The sequence below is a fragment of the Aythya marila genome, assembly GCF_965140915.1.
Source record: "Aythya marila genome assembly, chromosome: 4".
Classification (NCBI taxonomy): Eukaryota; Metazoa; Chordata; class Aves; order Anseriformes; family Anatidae; genus Aythya; species Aythya marila.
The window spans coordinates 6584966-6602785 of NC_139045.1; the positions used below are offsets into that span (position 1 = coordinate 6584966).

Below are 17820 nucleotides of genomic sequence, written 5' to 3' on the forward strand. Positions count from 1 at the left end.
TGCAGTCAGTTTGTGCAGCGAATTACTGTTGCACAAATCTGTGTCACCAGTGTTTTGTTTAGTTCAAGAGTGGCATAATGTGACCGAGTGTGCCTGTGTGCGTGTCCAGGTTTACCCACAGAAATGTGCCCAGCTGGAATTCAGGCAGCTTTCTGAATTCATTAAGAAAACTATTAGGGTGACCTTGGATCTGGTGTGAGCTTATAATTCAATTTTGTCATAGAATCTTTGAGTCTCGTGATGTTAACTGCCTTAACAGATCTAAGTTAAAGCACTGATACAAATTTAAGAGCAGCTACTTTGGTAAATCAACAATTAAAAAATTACTTTTCAAGTATTGTCCTAGTTTAAAATTTGATGATGGATAAAGAGCAATTGCTTGTGGAGGAACATTGTTGTGTCCTTTTTTTGGTGAGAATCCTGTTAATTTCTTGCATTCTTTGTGGGGGAATGGATAGCTAATGTTCATGATCCTCTCTTATTCCTAACCTGTGCAGGAGAAAATCCTACATAAAATCTTGAGTTTCACTAGATGGCAGCATCTTGGTGTTTCAACATGAAACTGCGTTGGTGTAGAGAAACTTACCAGTTAGACTACAACTCCCACCAAGCATAGCAAAACAAGTGAGCGTAAAACTTCCTTTTTCCAAAGGTCAGTAAACCCAAGAAGCTGGTTGAGATCTTTTGGTGAGTGACTGTACTAACCTTTATTTTGAAAAGTTTCATAGAATTAGTGTGTCAAATATTCATTAAAAATGATTGTTAGGTTAAAAAAAGCTTCCAAAATTATGTGGTGATTCAAGGAATTACTTGATCCATTTTTTTCTACTGAAAATGTGCATGCAACAGCAAAGAACAAGAATTTCTGCCTCAAGTGGGCACTTTAACACCAGACTTTTGGGACACTTGGGACTTTTGCCAAAATGAATGATTTTTTCCCAGAATTTTTTTATTTCAGGAAGTGTGTTTTGCAAAGCTTTGTGCAGATGGCTAGGTGGTACTTGCTGTAATGCACCATCTTGTTTCCCTTGGTTTAGCTTGGTAGTTATCACCTGTCAGCACAAAAACCTTCTGCTAACATAGGCTCAGTCTCATGTAATGTGACATAGCCTCCATCAGAGGCATCCTAAGACTGCTTTACTAAGCCAGCCTGTAAAGTGATTTTAAGGTATTGTTCTTTCCCCTAGTTAGAAAGGTGCATTTTAGTTACCACTCGTGTAGTGGACTGTTTTGGTGGTTTGTCTTTGTTAGTTTCCTTTTGAGGTTTCTTTTTGTATGTTCTTCCCTCTGGTTATAGGGGGAAAAACTTAAAATTTCAGGCTTTTCAGTGTCTCAAAACACAATCCAGAAGTCAGTCCAATCTTAATTAAAATGAGATAATGTTTCTGCGTTAGGGTGGAAATAATTTTTTAGTATAACAGTTTACAAATAAGTTCAGTTTGTTGAATTTGTAACTTTTAGAGAAACATGCTACTTTTGCCCCAGGTTTTGTTGGGAAAAACTGACCAGAAATCCTATCTGCTTTCTCAGGATAAAAAAATCAGAAATGAATAGTCTGGTTGGAGATGTAGCACACTAAACTGGGCTAACAAATCACAGGATGGATTTGAGCCTCTCCAGGTGCTAGCATTGGCTGCTGACCTAGGGGAAATATTGGGTGTGCATCTAACTTCTGAATGAAGTACTCAGCATGTTGGGTTTACCCAAGTGTTTTAAGAAGTTGAGGTTCTTGGGAAACCTTTCTACACTCGTAGCTAAATAGAGAAACTTTGTTCTGTGATTTTTAAAAGTGTAGGAATGTTTGCTTGTTGGGAACTCAGTTAACAAAACCAGATCACACTGGGATACGGTGACCTTCTTCGGTAGTGTTTTGAAACATTCTATTCAGTAATTTAGGCTTTGAATAAACAAAAAGCCTACTAGGGACTTTTTGAACCCATAGGAGTGCAAAGGATGGCATTTGGTTTTGTTTGCAACTTTACGTGCTCTGTTTTAAAAAAACATAATACTGCATTTGAACGCATATGTCTAGGCAGAAAAGAGGACCTCAGTTTGTCTTTTGGCTGATATGCCATAAGCAAGGTGGAACCACCTAAAAGAAGAATATTATTTGCATTGTCAAACACTAGAAAAATAAATCCTTTTATTCCCCTACACCTTGCTCTGAGTATGCTCAGTAGTTCTCAGAGGTCAAACTGTGATAAAGATGAGAGGACAGCTTCGTTCCCCTTTACTCCCTCACCTTGTGGAGCTGGAAATCTGTTGTGCTGGAAGATTCCTAAAACGATTCAGAGCACACAAAGGCCAGGTCTTGGACATGATGGAAGGAAAAGACCTTTTGCAGTGCCCTCCAGGGTAGTGTGCAGATTTTATTGCCGTTTGGGAAGCTAAGTCTACAATTTGAGAGGAGCAGAAAAAAAGACGTGCTTGCTAAGAACACAGTGGGCAGCAGACATTACAACCCATTTTACTTCTCTTCTGACTCAGCACCTAATCAGAATGCTTTGACTTGTTGGTAGAGGTGCTCTGGATTACAGTTGGTTTTTGGAATACACTTGAATCTGATGCCCTGGAAGTGATGTTAGCTCACTTTGTTAGATTGTGACACTTTTTGTCTGCACAGGTCAGCAATATGGGGCGGCTTGATGGGAAGGTAATACTGCTCTCTGCAGCAGCACAGGGCATTGGACGAGCCACTGCTATCGTAAGTTGGAAAAATATTTTTCTTCTGTGCCAAAGCTAGGTCTCTAATACTGGAGTGCCCAACATCATCTGCACCAAACAAGTTTTTGAATTAGTAAACTACAGATTAAGCCAGAACAACTTACTGAAAAAATCAGGGAACGATGTAGTTACTGCACTGCGTTGGGTAAGCTGTTTGCAGTGTTAACCTCTGAAAGTCTTAAGCACAGAGTGGCGATAAACCATGTGGGCAGGATTTAAGAGCAGTTGCACCTACTTATAACAATACACGTTTGTACTGGCTGTGCCTTTTAATCCAATGTCTCTGCTGCTTTTTTTCTGGGAAAATGTAAGGATATAGGGGAGTTTTTCTGTTTATAAGGCTGGACACTGCAAAGATCCCCCAAGTAAAGCCAAGATGTTTCAACTATGCTGATAGTTGATGTAACCAGTTCCACATGAAGAGCACAGCTACAAGGCAACTGTGAGAAAAACCGTTCAAAAATATTACTCTTAAAACAGAATTAAAATGTGTTTGCTTTGTTTTAATTTTGGTTAACGTCTAATTTCTTTTGATGAGTTCTGCTCCTGTTGCTTCCTTTTTCCAAAGGAGACAGAGAAGCTATGGAGTTACTTCAGTACCACCGTAACAGTTATCCCCAGGGTGTTTGGTAATTGATGTCTGTTACTTCCTCACGTGCCCACAATGAGAAGGGGGAGATTAGCTGCCTTCAGTCAACTTTTATTTCAAGCCAAAAGGGAAATGCAAAGAAAATAGACCTTTTGCTAAAATCTAGCATATTTAAATATAAACTACATTTCTTACTGTATTCTTCAGGCTTTTGCTAAAGAAGGAGCCAAAGTCATTGCTACAGACATCAATGAGTCTAAGCTGCGAGAGCTGGAGAAATACCCAGGTAAATGATCTACTTACTGTAGGCATTAGTTCAAACCTTGCAAGTTTTGTTGTAGGTTGGCCAAAATATAACTTAGCGGTAGGGCAAACTTCAAAAGGCCAGGAAAAAAAGGGAAAAGATGGAGACTAATTCTCTAGTTACTGTCATTACTTTATTCTGTGATGCAGAATGGCAGAGGTGACGTGTGAAATGCTGCAATGTCAGGATTGATTTCAGACAATATTCTAAGTTTGTGGAGTAACTTTGTGTGCTTCTTCTGTCACCGAAGCAGTAGATTACCTCTTGCCAGAATGGTGTATTACCATTTTTTGAGTTGCCAGGCTGCCTGTCAGACTGAAAAAGCTTGGAATGCTTTACTCTGATCACAAGAACTAATACCCAGCTGTACAAACAGATTTAGTGCTTTGCATGTCCATGGTCCATACTTAGCAAGGAACATATCAAAGAGATAGCTTTCTAGCAGGAATTGGTACATATTCAGAAACAAATCCCACCGATACAAGATGAGCTTATTTTATTTGTAGAAATGCTCAGGCCTGAAGGTTGCACAGGAACATATTTCAGGGAGAATGGTTTCAACATCTATATTTCTCTGTTATTAGCGACACTTGAGTGTGGGGATACTAAAAAAAAAAAAAAAAAAAAAAGTCCTGGAAGAAAAATTAAGGTGTAGGTATATCTCACAACCGAAAATATTTCCAGCTTAATTGGATGAAAGGAAATGATCGTTATTCTTTACCCATTCCTATTAGAGTGTGACAGTAAAATCCATGAAAATACTTCTCTTGCACACGGTGTTAAGTGAACATCGCTCTCCTTTGACAAGAATTCACTGCAAGCAGTTCTGTTGCGGTTCTTTAAGAACTTTGGGATTTTCCAGGTTTATTCTGAGTATGTTTAGGGAAGTGTTACAGTTTGAACTGTGCTTTGTTTTCCATCTGCTAGTGTGTGCAGAAGGAAAAATATAGTTTTTTCATATACTTTTGGCCATTTCTATCTTTTTGATATATTAATTAAACTCTCATTCACTGAGGCCTTGCACCTTGTGCTCTTTGAATTCTTTCCAGATGTAATTCCACTGTTCATCACCAGCCTGTAGTGTTACTAATTACAGCAGAGACAAATATTTTCAAACATGTCTGTATCATTTAACTAAGCATGTTCATGGACTCATCAGTTTGCTTCAAAAGACACAAGTGTAAGATCGGATGAGAGATCCAGAGGCTATTAAGTCCTGCTTTTTGCACAAAGCAGGTCTAATTAAAGCAGTTTGCCTGGAGCCAAGTTAGGAATATCTCCAGAGATGGAAATTCCGTGACCTCTGTAGGCTGCTCTTTCCAATGTGACTACACTGATGGTTTTAAAGTAATAATCTTTAAGAATAACAAAAAATCCCATGCAGCTCTTTGCATTTGGGTGGGAAGCACTATTAGAGGAAGGTGCACAGCCCAGTCTTTACACACAGCAGGGAGTGAGGTTGTAGCCAGGCTGTATCAAAAAAGATCCTGAATTCTGTAGAAAGAATTTACCCTTGACGTGGGGTTAGAGAAGCTATTTGCACTAGATTACTGGAGACTACTTACATAAAATGAAGTGAAATGACACGTAGGTTATAGCATGTCATGTTACAGCTCATCTGGATGTGTAGTTCATCTACTTTGCTCTTTTCACTTCTGTCCATGGGGTGGCACTGCTGTGGTTGGCCCTGAAGCAGTTCTGTTAAGGAAAGGGCTGATTCTATTGAAAACTGCAGGAGTAGCACCTGTCCCTGTTCTGTAGTAATTAGATTTCCCAATCTTTCAAATACATACTTGTGTTTTGTATCTTGAAGGTACAGTGTAGGGACAGCCAGTGCTACGAGCACTGATGGCAACAGCTGTCAGAGGCTGTAATAAGCAGGAGATAATAGTGAAAAGCAGCAACTTTCTAAGCATTTTTTGATAAATAATTACAAAAGCATGAACATCCTAAATTTGATCTAGTCTTCACAATAGAAGCCATCTACTTGCTACACTTTCTCTTAATTTCTGTTGTCATAGTTACATCATCTCAGGTTGTCTATGGCTTATGTGAAATCACTTTTCACAGAATCACAGGATTTCTAGGTTGGAAGAGACCTCTGACCTAACACTAACAAGTCCTCCACTAAACCATATCCCTAAGCTCTACATCTAAACATCTTTTAAAGACTTCCAGGGATGGTGACTCCACCACTTCCCTGGGCAGCCTGTTCCAATGTCTAACAACCCTTTCGGTAAAGAAGTTCTTCCTAACATCCAACCTAAAACTCCCCTGGCGCAACTTAAGCCCATTCCCCCTCGTCCTGTCACCAGGCACGTGGGAGAACAGGCCAACCCCCACCTCGCTACAGCCTCCCTTGAGGTACCTAAAAAGAGCGATAAGGTCGCCCCTGAGCCTCCTCTTCTCCAGGCTGAACAAGCCCAGCTCCCTCAGCCGCTCCTCGTAGGACTTGTTCTCCAGGCCCCTCACCAGCTTCGTCGCCCTTCTCTGGACCCGCTCAAGCACCTCCATGTCCTTCTTGTAGCGAGGGGCCCAAAACTGAACACAGTACTCGAGGTGCGGCCTCACCAGAGCCGAGTACAGGGGGGTGATCACCTCCCTAGCCCTGCTGGCCACACTGCTTCTTATACAAACCTCATCAATTAAATAATAAGTTGATTCATAGTGTCCTCAACTACATATGGATAGATGGTATGTAATGTGATGGTGAGACATGTAACTGTTCTTTAGTAGGGGGCATGAAAGCTTGTTATGATTATGCAGGCTCTGTAATTCAAGTGGAATGACACAGTGGAATTCAAATTTATTGGAAATTATTTTTATGGTAAATTGCATTAATTCATGTGCTTGTGTGATGCTGTATTGTAATTGAATCAGTTGATCTATTTTTAATTCCTGTCTGAAATGTTAAGTAGCAAGCCATGCTGTCCGTTGCTGTCCTGATTTAAGCATTACACTAATTAATCATTAAGTGCAACTCCCACTCAGCGAGTCTTCGTGTTTTGGCTCAGCACTGAGAGGGGACTGTTCCTGGCAAGCCATCGACTTGAGTGGGAGGTGCAGTGTCCTCGACACTTCAGAAAAACAAACTGCTGATTCTTCGCCAAATACTGTGAAACTAAAACCATGTTTTTCCAGGCATTCAAATACGAGTTCTGGATGTCACCCAAAGGGAGCAGATAGAAAATCTGGCCAAGGAGATTGGAAGGATAGATGTCCTCTGTAACATTGCAGGGTAACCAACTTCTGTTTGATCCTACTTCTTTTTCCAGTTTTTCCTGTCCTCCTGAACTACTTTCTTTTACCTAATGCTTGTTGTTGTTGTTGTAATGTGTTTAGTATCTTTAACAGATTTGCATGTGTTTTCATTAAACTGAGCTTTTTATGTGCAGCAATGTTACCCAGGCTAAAGTAGAATGGCTGTGGAACTTGTTAGGGTTTTCCCTGCTCTATGGATGCCCTATACTGCTGGCTTTCACTTTCCTGGTAGACCACCAATTGTACTTACGCTTTTTTAATGTATTTGGTTTTTAATTTCCCTACTGGCAAACGTTTCTTTGCATATTGAGGGAAAAACACTGTTGCTGTCTTTTTTCAGAAGAGCTCTTGTTCCTGCTTTTCAAGGTTGCAAGGGTATAACAAAATAACAATGGAAAGATGTAGATTAAAAAGCCACAGAAATGTAAATCCCAGATAGTAATCTGCTTCATCCACTTATTCCAGGTTTGTTCATCATGGAACCATTCTGGAATGTGAGGAGCAAGACTGGAACTTCACTATGAACCTCAATGTTCGCAGCATGTATCTAATGATCAAGACATTCCTTCCAATGGTACGCCTTCATTGCCTGGGATGTTTAGTCTCTGCTGCATTGCATTTAAGTGTGATAGCTCGAAGTTGTTGCCACTGTGACAGCTTGGGATTTGAAATAGAAAATGCAAGTATGCAGCTTTAGCTAGGGAAGGCCCTTAAATTATTGTGTTCCTATACTCTAAAGCATTGCCTGTGTTTTACAAAACCCATCTAAAATATTATAGAGAAGGTTAATTCAGGACTTTTCCTCTGTAATTTACAACTAAAATCCTTCAAATACAGAGCATAATACTATCCTAGTGTGTTGTACTACAACACACAGCTGCACGTTGTAGAATAATACCACAGCTAAAAATAGCTATAAATAACATATATTAACATAGACTTTCTGCAGCCACAGAGATCTCATGGAGCAATTCAGTGCCACTGATGAACACATGTTCATTATATGGCAACAACAGTCCAATTAGACAATTGAGCAGCTTGAGGACAAGGACTGTTTGTGAAGTAATAACTCTGTTCTAGACGACAGAAACTTCTGGGCTGAGTAAGGTGGTTTGTATTCCTCCTGTAAAAGCAAAGGCTAGAAGTGGTAGCTGTGACCGTGACTGGATGACTACTACTTTTTTCAGTGTTACTCCAGTCCTTATTTTTCATAGCTAGTCTTCATTTTCAAAGGTTCCTTGCAACAACTTTAGGCACCTGAGGATCTGTGATGCCTAAAAAGTTTGTAACTTAGCTACGATTCAAAAATGTTAGAGAGCTGTGCCTTATTCTTCTCCAAAGCAAGAAGAGTTTGGAGGGGATCAGCGAATTGCTATGTTGGCAGATGGGATGAGACAGATGCCCATGTAGGGTGACTTACTGTGGAGGCAAAGATGACAAGGTGGGTAGTACATACCTGAAGAACTACCACCAACGTACCAGCTCATAACAATGAGTATTTGCCAGCAAAGCATTCAATTTCAGATCGGTGATCCCTCACTGTAATAGTGATTGAGGGGGGTGTTTCATATGAAGAGCACACCATGTTGCATGTGGGGATTCATGTCACAGAGCATTGATCAATAGCATTTTACAAAGGTAAGTGATCATTTTAGATTCACTTGGAAAGGTGGCTTCACCTTAACTTACCGAATAGCTATGCTGGGATTATACAGAACAACCTATAGTCAGGGCTGTGCTGTTGGTTTACTTCGTTTTTTAAAGTCTTTTTGTCACTCTCTCTTACCATGCAAGTTGGAACAAGATAAATAATAGTAATGTCATTTTAATAATTCTGTCAGCTAGGTAGGAGGTAAATCCTAGGGGCAGGCAAGCAGCAGGAATGTTATACCTTCTCCTCAGGCTGGTTTCTCTTGATTTTACTTCAGGTGCACAAATTCCTTGGTGCTCCACAACAGAGATGATGCTAGTCCTTCACATTTGAAGAGCTTTGTAGGTGTATCAAGAAAGAACAAAACCCTTCTCTGCTGTCATTGTCATCTTCATTCCTGAAATGGTTTAGGAGAACTTAGTGTGAATTTCAGAATTTGCTTTACTACTTCATGCACTCATCTTTTTGATCTGTTGACTGTTCATGCCACTGACACTTTATCTGGCAGATCAGTTGCATATCGGTAGGGCTGTTAGTTCTGCTGGTTGCTATGGGCTGTTCTGCTGGGCCTGCAGATGATGAAGTTGTTTGTGTTTGAATGACATAAGTATTCTTTTTGCAGATGCTTAAACAGAAATCTGGAAATATTATAAACATGTCTTCTGTGGCATCCAGCATTAAAGGTCAGTAGCTTTCTAGAGAAATTCATGTATAAATTTTTAATGTTCTTAAAGTGCCCTGTTGACGTTTCTGTCCTGTAAGAATTTGCATATCCATTTTTGAGGAAAGTTTGATAAGGCTTTGTGTAGTGAGTGCCCTTGATGCTGATCCTTTGTGCGTACGCCTGATGAAGCATGTTGTAGTTAAATTGTGTACAACAGTAACTCCTCGTCCAACATGCAGAATGGGGCGTTCTTGGTGAACAAATCAAAGCTTTGCTGTAAAAGGAGGTGAATGACCTGTAGACACTTTGTTGTAGATAAGTTTTTGTGATCAAAACAGAGGAATACGGGAACAGAGGGCTGCCTAATCATTTACTGCTGGATTGGACCTGATGTTTGAGTTACTTCTATTAAGGGTGAATTGCTTCTATTCTGGTTGCCTAGGTGTTTGATTCTTGCTTTCACATGACCCAATGTAAAGACCTTAATGCTTGGTGGTTTGTTTTGTTTGTTCTGTTTGTGTTTTTTTCTTTTTCTTTTTCTTTTTTTTTTCTGGTGTGTAGTATTCCTCAGGGCAGTTGACATGGGCAAATCTGACTCACTAATCACAGATGAGGGGGAGAGAAGTGATGTTGCAACTGCTCAGCGGTATTATGAAAAGAAACACTTCAGTCTTCCTAAGAACAGGAATAATGATTTGAGATGACAAGTAAAACAGCTAAGCAGAAAAGCTAAAAAGCTACCGATTAACCTGTGGAGGGTAAAAAAAAAATGATGGGAATGAAAAATAAATATTGTGCTGGTCAGCGTTTAAAGGACTTTACCAATCCTGTGGTAGGAATGTAGTAAAAATAAAAAAGTGAATATGTTGAGTCTTAAACATGCACAAAAACATAGACATAAAGCTACAGAAACACCAAAGTCCTGGCCTTTGAGCTTTTGAACCTGTTATGAAAGTGTTGTAGGATCCTTTCTACCTGTAAGGAATAAGTGAAAAGTAATTACTTTCAGTGATACCTTGCTACATATATTCTTAAGAGAAACAATGAAGTGGCAATTACATAAGCACTATAGCCATGCTTCCAAAGAAAAAACTGTCAGTGATTGACAGGTCTCTGCTCTTCATAAACATTTGTTTGCTTGTTACTTTTTCTAGACTACTCCCCAAATTCATACTATTGAAGAATACTGTGTTTTATTCTGGTGTATGCCTGAGCAGAATTCTGGCAGTCAGCATTCTACTTAGCTCGTCCTCATGGGGAGAGTGGGCTACAGGAAATGCTGGAGTCCAGAAGTAGATGCATATTGAATAAACTTCTTTTTTTTTCTCTTTTCTTTTTTTTTTTTTTCCTTTGTGCTGCCTTCACATTGACCTTCTGTTAGGAGTTGTGAACAGATTTGTATATAGTACTTCAAAGGCAGCAGTTATTGGTCTAACAAAGTCTGTGGCTGCTGATTTCATTGAACAAGGCATCAGATGCAACTGCGTATGTCCTGGTAAGTATTCTTGCAGTGTTTTGTAAACATGAGCAGATGCTAAAAGACACATGGCCTGATTTAGTTTGACATCATTAACAAGGAATAGACTTGCAAGTGACAAGTAAAGTTACAAGGAATCAAAAACAACAAAAAGGCAAATAACTTCCTCCCCACCCCACCCCCCAAAACCAAACAAACAAAACCACCAGAACATAGAATCATATCACAGAGTCGTAGAATGGTCTGGGTTGGAAGGGATCTTACAGATCATGTACCTCCAACCCCCTGCCATAGGCAGGGATGCTGTACTTGAAACATTTCTGAGATTTAAAAATAGAAAAGCTATTATGTAATATAAACAGCATGTTTAACTTAAGTCTGTTAGCCCAGCACATGCACGTTATGCATGTGTTACACAGCACTTGGGTGTTTATTGTTAAAGCCATTGTCCTAAAGTTAGAAGCGGGCGAGGCCTAGCTATCAGGCAAGCCATTGTTCAACCATCTGGAACTGCATCTAATTTTCACGTCTTGTATTTTATTGAAATTTAGGCTCCTAAGCTATGTTGATGATTTTGTAGCCTTTCTCCTGAATCACGTTATTACTGAGTTATACATCAGTGTTATGACATAGAAATGGAACTCATGAACTGCATTTTTCATTATGACTGCTGATGAAGTTAAGATTTAATAATGAATTTATTTTTTTTGCGTAGGAACTGTTGACACACCATCTTTACAGGAAAGAATTCAAGCCCGGCCTAACCCAGAACAGGTGAGATAGCAATTTATTATTTTGATCATGTACATATGTTTCTCTTCTTTTTTTTTTTTCTTTATAAGAAGGCAGCACTTCTGCCCAAATTCAAAAATAAAAACTTTGTATTTCAGAACGCCAATGGTAACATAACAGTAGTGTCTTCTTTAATAATTTGGTCAGTTTGTTCTGAGGATGGGAGTATTAAAATGCTTTGGAAGGACGTTTCAAGTGAGTGCAGAGGGGCTGTCACTGGTTACAATATCTACTGCAAACGTAGATGATGCTCACTTCTTTGCCATATGGCAGCCACAAAGCAGTGCAAAACAACAATAGAAAGGGCATTCTGGCCAGTGTGTTTAAAAATGAATCGGGTTCCTTGATCATACTAACTAGGTAATCGTGAGCCTTCTTTTGAAGGGCCCAAGAATATCTACCACCAAAGGAAGAATGGCTTCAGTGGCTTTATTCTGGAACCAGAGGTTTAGGTCCAGTTGAATGTTTTTCAACATAAAACTCGTATCACTGTGGGCCTTCTTTTTTCTGGCATAAGCCCCCTACCCCATATACTAAAAGTTAAAATGTGTGGCCATTTCCAATATTGCTTTGTACATGTCACACACTAATTGGGCTAAAATAATTTTTTAATTTTTGATGGTCTTGTATGTCTAGGCATTGAAAGATTTTCTAGCAAGACAGAAGACTGGCAGGATGGCTACCGCTGAAGAAGTGGCTCATCTCTTTGTGTACTTGGCCTCTGATGAAGTAAGTATGGGGTGACACAATTTCCTGTCACAATCCTGTGCTTCTTTGCTACTTCACAATAGAGAGAACATGTTTTAAGAGGATTTATATTGTCTTCAAGCTAAATTGTTCTAATACACGCGTGTGTGCATGTGTATATATGTATAAACAAACGAAAAAACCCTTGTCCATCTTTTATTGATACAAAAAGTACCCTGAATGTTGACAGGGATTGTTAAGGCATTATGTACTTGGTACCATAACGAGGTTGTTTTCATGCCATCTGAGCAATATCTTAGTGAGTGATAGGAAAAATGGGCTTGTCTGCTCTTGCAAGTTGCTTTGTTTGCGTGGCAGCTAGATGATGTTTTAAGGAGGTAAAATTAGTACAGTCATCATCTGCTTGTATTACGCAAGAGAAAATATTTGTGTAGACCCACCAATGATTTTAGCTAAATGGTCTAATGCTCAGACTGCCACTTTGGCATACAGAGAACAACAGACTAAAGTTTTAGACCACACTCTTAATGATCACTGCAAATAGCATGAATTTTAAAGAACTTATTTCAGGTGCTATACATTTATTATGGATCTAAAACTGGACTGGATTTCACTGGACTTGTCCAGCAGTCCTACTGAGCATAACAGAATGCTTTAATGTAATTAATTCAGACTTAATGTTTCTATCTATCAGTAATCTGTGTCTCCTCCAGTGTTTCTGTGAAGCTACCAACTTTTTCCAGTCTGGTCATGGGTTTTCAACCATGTGCAATTAATTCCAGTTTTGTAATATATTCCATTATATTTCTGTACTGATATAAAGTACCAACTCAGTTCTTTACCTCACTTTTCTGCACCATCTCAATTTTCATTTAGTTCCCCTTGTAATTATAGGCGGACCTAGTCATATTCTGCTCAGCTGAATGGAACTAACAATATCATAGTGTAAGATATTATTCCTGCAGGTAAAATCTGAGAAGTCTAGCTTATGTGATTTTGCCCATCCAGGATGTGTTTTCATCTTAATGCCTCTAATACTATTGTTACTACACTCCTCTGAGTTAATCAGGATTCCGTTTCAAAGTTTGTTTATATTGTATTTATCCAGACCTCTTTGTAATACAGGCAACAGTGTTTCCTTATACTTAACAGCTGTAAATATATATATATATATATATAATAATGAAAAATTGTTACCTTTTATGTAATTTCAGTCTGCCTACATGACTGGCAACGAACTCATCATTGATGGAGGATGGAGCTTGTGATCAACTCTACCTGCAGATGGAGACTTATACTATTAAAGGCAAGAAGTGAGGGTCATGTTCCTCAGTTAAGAGTTTGCATAGATTTAAATCACTCACATGATGTCATCCATACAAATCTGGTGCATTTTTATGGTTGTGATCTCTTTCTAGATTGATCTTACAGATTCACTTTTCTCTAAATGGTGAAACATTGGAGTAAAACATACTTCATGTTGCTTCTTTTTATGGTAACTCCTGGAGCATGAGCAGGATTTTAGCCTTTCAGATATCAATGTGCAAAGAATATTATTTAAGATACAAAATAAAAATCTTATTTTAAGCAAATCTAAATTAAAGAAATTAAATACTACCCGTATTTTCAGTCTGCGAAATATTTGGAGGTTCACAATTAGACTTCCTACCAGCATTAGCAGGCTACCCAGAGAAAACAGACTACTTTTAAACCAGCTGAACAATTATTGAACTAAATGTGGTTCAAACAACAGAAGGCGGCAGAAATAATAGCGTGTTTGAATCGTTCTGTAACTGTCGATAGATGCATCTATATTAGAGAGCATACTAGTTCTTGCAAATTATATGTTAAAGTCCATCCTGCTTTGCAAATTATGATTTTTTCTGTTCTCTGTAACAACTGTAGAAAAATGATCTGTGTTGAATTGTTGAAAAGAATCTGTCCCAAGTCTGACAACACGAAATCCAAAGTGGAAGGTGCCTTTGTCAGATGGTCAGGGACCATCTGACAAATGTATAGATACATAGTAAATGTATAGATACATAGTAAACGGGCACAACAAATTCCTGCGCATACAGTAAAGAGTCGGTGTACATGCACAGCTGATTTGTGCAGCTGCAATATCCTTTTTCCACATATGGAAAGGGAAGTTAGGCTGTTGGAATCTGGAAAAAATAGTAAGTCATAGCCCAAAATACAGAACAACAGATTGCAAGTAGAAGCAGTATAACTAGCAGCCTTGTATAGTTTCAGAGGTTTGGGGCTTTTTGTTCAAGCATACAAAGATTATAGACACTGTTTTCATGAAGTAGAAATGATGCAGATGAACCTGCTGTTACAGCTGTTAAAAGGCTAAGGCTTATGGCACGTAGAGAGCATAGAAAATCATAGGTAGTTTTGCAATCACTTTGAAAATGAGTGTATTTGCTAGTCCCGAAAGGTTGTACTAGGAGAATGACATGACCATTAATATGTCATTAATAGTATAGATTAATCCTAAAATTGTCTTGGAATTCTTCACAGCATCTTTTCTGTCTGCATTGTACAGAAAATACTGTGCAATGATGTCACTGGTAGCCGTGTATACATAGAGAAGTATTCTGAAGAAGACAGATGGGTAAGCCAAAGGAGTGGATTTTACCACTTTATCCACAGCCAATATATTCCCCTTCCAAAAGGATACACTAATGAATGAACCAATGCTGGACAAATACTGCCAGCTCTGTAGACTAGGTGCTAGGCTTAGATAATCTATTGTTGAATTCTCAAATACCAATATTGGACTTGCTAAAACACAGACTTAAGTTTCTACAAGAGCTTGTGTTGATATTTTTGTTGTGGTAGCACATTGAAGCTTTGATTATGAATCAGAAATCTATTGTGGTAAAGGCTCATACTCCGGAGAGGGGGGAAAAATCACAACCCAAAGATTTAAGGCAACAGGCTGGAATTCCAAAGCTTTTTGGTTTGCTAACATACCATTAAAATTTACGTGAATGACAAATATACAAGACTGACTTCCTATAAATATGGCTGTGTTAAGAAATTGAACATAGCTCTGTGAATCTAGTCTGTGAATGAAGCTGTATGCAATTGCGTTTTTTTTTCATATCTATGAAATTGGTATAAATATGGGGGGAATAAATGATCAATGAGTGTGATTGGTCAGTAATCAGAAATCATGGGGGAAAATGTACTCTATTTTATGCATTTTTCTGTAATGACTGCCATGTTTTTAAGTGATTGCTTAAGTTTTTCGATATTTGCTGAAGCATTAATAGAGATTGATTTCAAAGACGTGCAACATGTCTGGTTAACAGCAAGCTTCTTGTTTGTAAAATTGTACTTAAAAGTTTAAAATGAGAAAGCATTGTGGAGGCCGGCTTCCTCAGACTTGTTATGGGTTTAACTCTTATCTTTAATCACAGTTGGGACATTCTGATCTGTGCAGTTGGTTCATGGGATTTGGGGCATGTTCTCTAGTATTTCAATAAAGTGACCCAGCAGCCAAGCAGGATAAAGTTGAGGCAAAAATCCAAAGTTATCCAAAACAGCTCCACCGATGCTCACTGACGTAAATGAAAATGCTGAAAGTTGAGGCCAACAGGATACAGTTGCAGTGTTTTCAGAGCTTAATACGAAGGCCGAAGTTGTCGTCCTGTAGCTGGTACAGAAGGCTTACCTTGGAAAGGATCTCCCTGCTGCAGCAGGTCAGGAAACTTGCACTGTCCATTTTGAAAAGAGAACTATGAATCTGAGAGAAACTTCAATATACTTATTGCAAAGAGAACTTCATGAGTAAACATTTCTAAGCTCTCTGGTGACTGGCATACACCAAAGGTACTCAGATGGGTGTTTTTTTTTTTTTTTGATAAAGCACACCTGCAAGAGAAGGAGAAGCCATCCACTTATTATATTACAATAAAAGCACAGGGAGATGCATTTTTCAGTGAAGTTGGTTGTCAAAAACCAACATGATAACAAAACAAAAAAAAGCATATTTCTGTCTCTTGCTTTGTTAGCAGAGCATGTGTTGCATTTCAGAATTTGAGCTGTTCACACATTGACATATTTTCACAGATGTCTAGGGGACACGTCCATGTCATGGATGGTCTAGGAGGCTTTTTCCCCAGAATTATCAAAGGAGAATGTTTTTAAATACCCCTGTGACTTCTTAATTCCCTGGTCTGTTTTTATGGATCTGGATTATCTCATTTTATCTCCTGTCACCCCAGTGATGATATGAAGAGGAGTGTGACTCTTCAGATTTTAGGGCAAGGTTTTCTCTTGGAGAGGCTTTAAGAGATGTCCCACCTTCTGAGCGTTTCAGGGAAATTTAATCTGATCACAAAACAGCTTTTTTTTTTTTTTTTTCCTTCAGATTTGCAGTGGCTTTTGCTGCGTGTAATGCTACAAGGAGCAAAGTAGCAACGTGTTGCACTTGAATCTGCTTTCACATGCTCCTCCCAGCGTGGCTTGCAAAATGAGATTGCGAGAGCAGCTCTCTTATCCCCTCGGGGTTACTTACAGCTGAGGTGGGCACCCTCGCTCCTTTGAGAAGCAGCAGGATTTTCTCGGGAGCACCACAGATGTGCAAATGCTTTCATTTTCTTGCCTGTCCCAGTGCAGTTCTTCTAAGGTGCTGTGGGCTCGGGGCTGCTCCATTGCCCAAACACCCCTGACACCTGCCAGCCCCTCCACTGCCCCGGGGGACCGCTATCTACAGCACCAGGAGATAAGGTGACATCTGGGAAGCCTTTCTAGGTCCCCCCAAGCTGCAGATTGAGGGCCTTGCTGCCTCGTCTTGTGGAGCTGTGGAGGAGGGACTGCGCTGGACTAGCGGCAGCAGCAGAGGAGGAGGAGCCAGAGCTGGCACGGAGCTGTTCCTGCTTACAGGGAGCGGATTTGCACCTCTCCATCTCCGTGTGCTGGAGGGGCTGCCCAGGGGCATGGCCTTTCCCTGAATGCTTCCCCAGGTAAGTTTCCCTCCGTCCTGTTGCATCTCCATCCCCTGCAGCTGGATGCAGCAGGAGGAGCAACCCAGGGACTGCTCCCCAGCTGTGCAGGGCGGGAGCTGCTGGGGGAGGTGGGGAAGGAGGTTGCATCAGGGTTTCCTTACGCCTTTTTTCTGGGTGACGGCTGTCGCTTTTTGTTTAAATCTCAGCCTTAGTTGCTCTGGCAGTGCTGGTGGCATTTTGTTTGCGTTCCTTTCTGGGCTGTGTGCGCCCAAAGCAGAATGTTGACTGTCACCAGGGCAATAGGGCTAAAAATATCGGCATGCACATGCTGCCCGTCCGTCATCTTTTGAGCCCTGCTCTCCCTCGCTTTTCTTCTCCCTCCTGTGAAAAACAAGTAAAATCAGAGGATCTAATAAAAAATGCTATAAAAAGCCTTTCTTTTTCAACAATAAGGGACGTATATTTTACAGAGATATATTGAAATAAGCCTGGTACTGGCTGGTTTCCACAATACAAGCCTTAACGGGGGGCTGTGAGTTCTGCCACATGGTTTCTCAATCCCTCTGATTTTGTTTGCACGGAGGGTGACGTTTTGTTTGCTTTTTCCTGTGTGTGTATGTGTTTTTTCTTGTGTATTTGGGGGCTTTTTTTTTTTGGGGGGGGGGGGAGAGGAAGGTTGTTTTTAAAATGGG

The 17820-nt window shown here is 39.8% G+C and overlaps 1 protein-coding gene across 1 annotated transcript; it reads left to right on the plus strand.

The window, feature by feature from the left end:
• The first annotated feature begins 678 nt into the window (after positions 1 to 678).
• On the plus strand, positions 679 to 16254 carry BDH2 (3-hydroxybutyrate dehydrogenase 2). The gene is made up of 10 exons (XM_082760225.1): positions 679 to 687; positions 2624 to 2704; positions 3521 to 3599; positions 6759 to 6855; positions 7344 to 7452; positions 9152 to 9212; positions 10575 to 10688; positions 11386 to 11444; positions 12099 to 12191; positions 13385 to 16254. The coding sequence occupies exons 2-10, from the start codon at positions 2633 to 2635 to the stop codon at positions 13436 to 13438; spliced, it is 738 nt and encodes a 245-aa protein (XP_082616351.1). The 5' UTR covers positions 679 to 687; positions 2624 to 2632; the 3' UTR covers positions 13439 to 16254.
• Positions 16255 to 17820: the final 1566 nt, after the last annotated feature.

Excerpts from the sequence above, each read along its gene's own strand:
- BDH2 (XM_082760225.1), top strand. The coding sequence starts at position 2,633 with ATGGGGCGGCTTGATGGGAAGGTAATACTGCTCTCTGCAGCAGCACAG. Across the intron at positions 3,600-6,758 it reads AGAGCTGGAGAAATACCCAG|GCATTCAAATACGAGTTCTG; the intron begins GTAAATGATCTA and ends ATGTTTTTCCAG. Across the intron at positions 6,856-7,343 it reads GTCCTCTGTAACATTGCAGG|GTTTGTTCATCATGGAACCA; the intron begins GTAACCAACTTC and ends CACTTATTCCAG.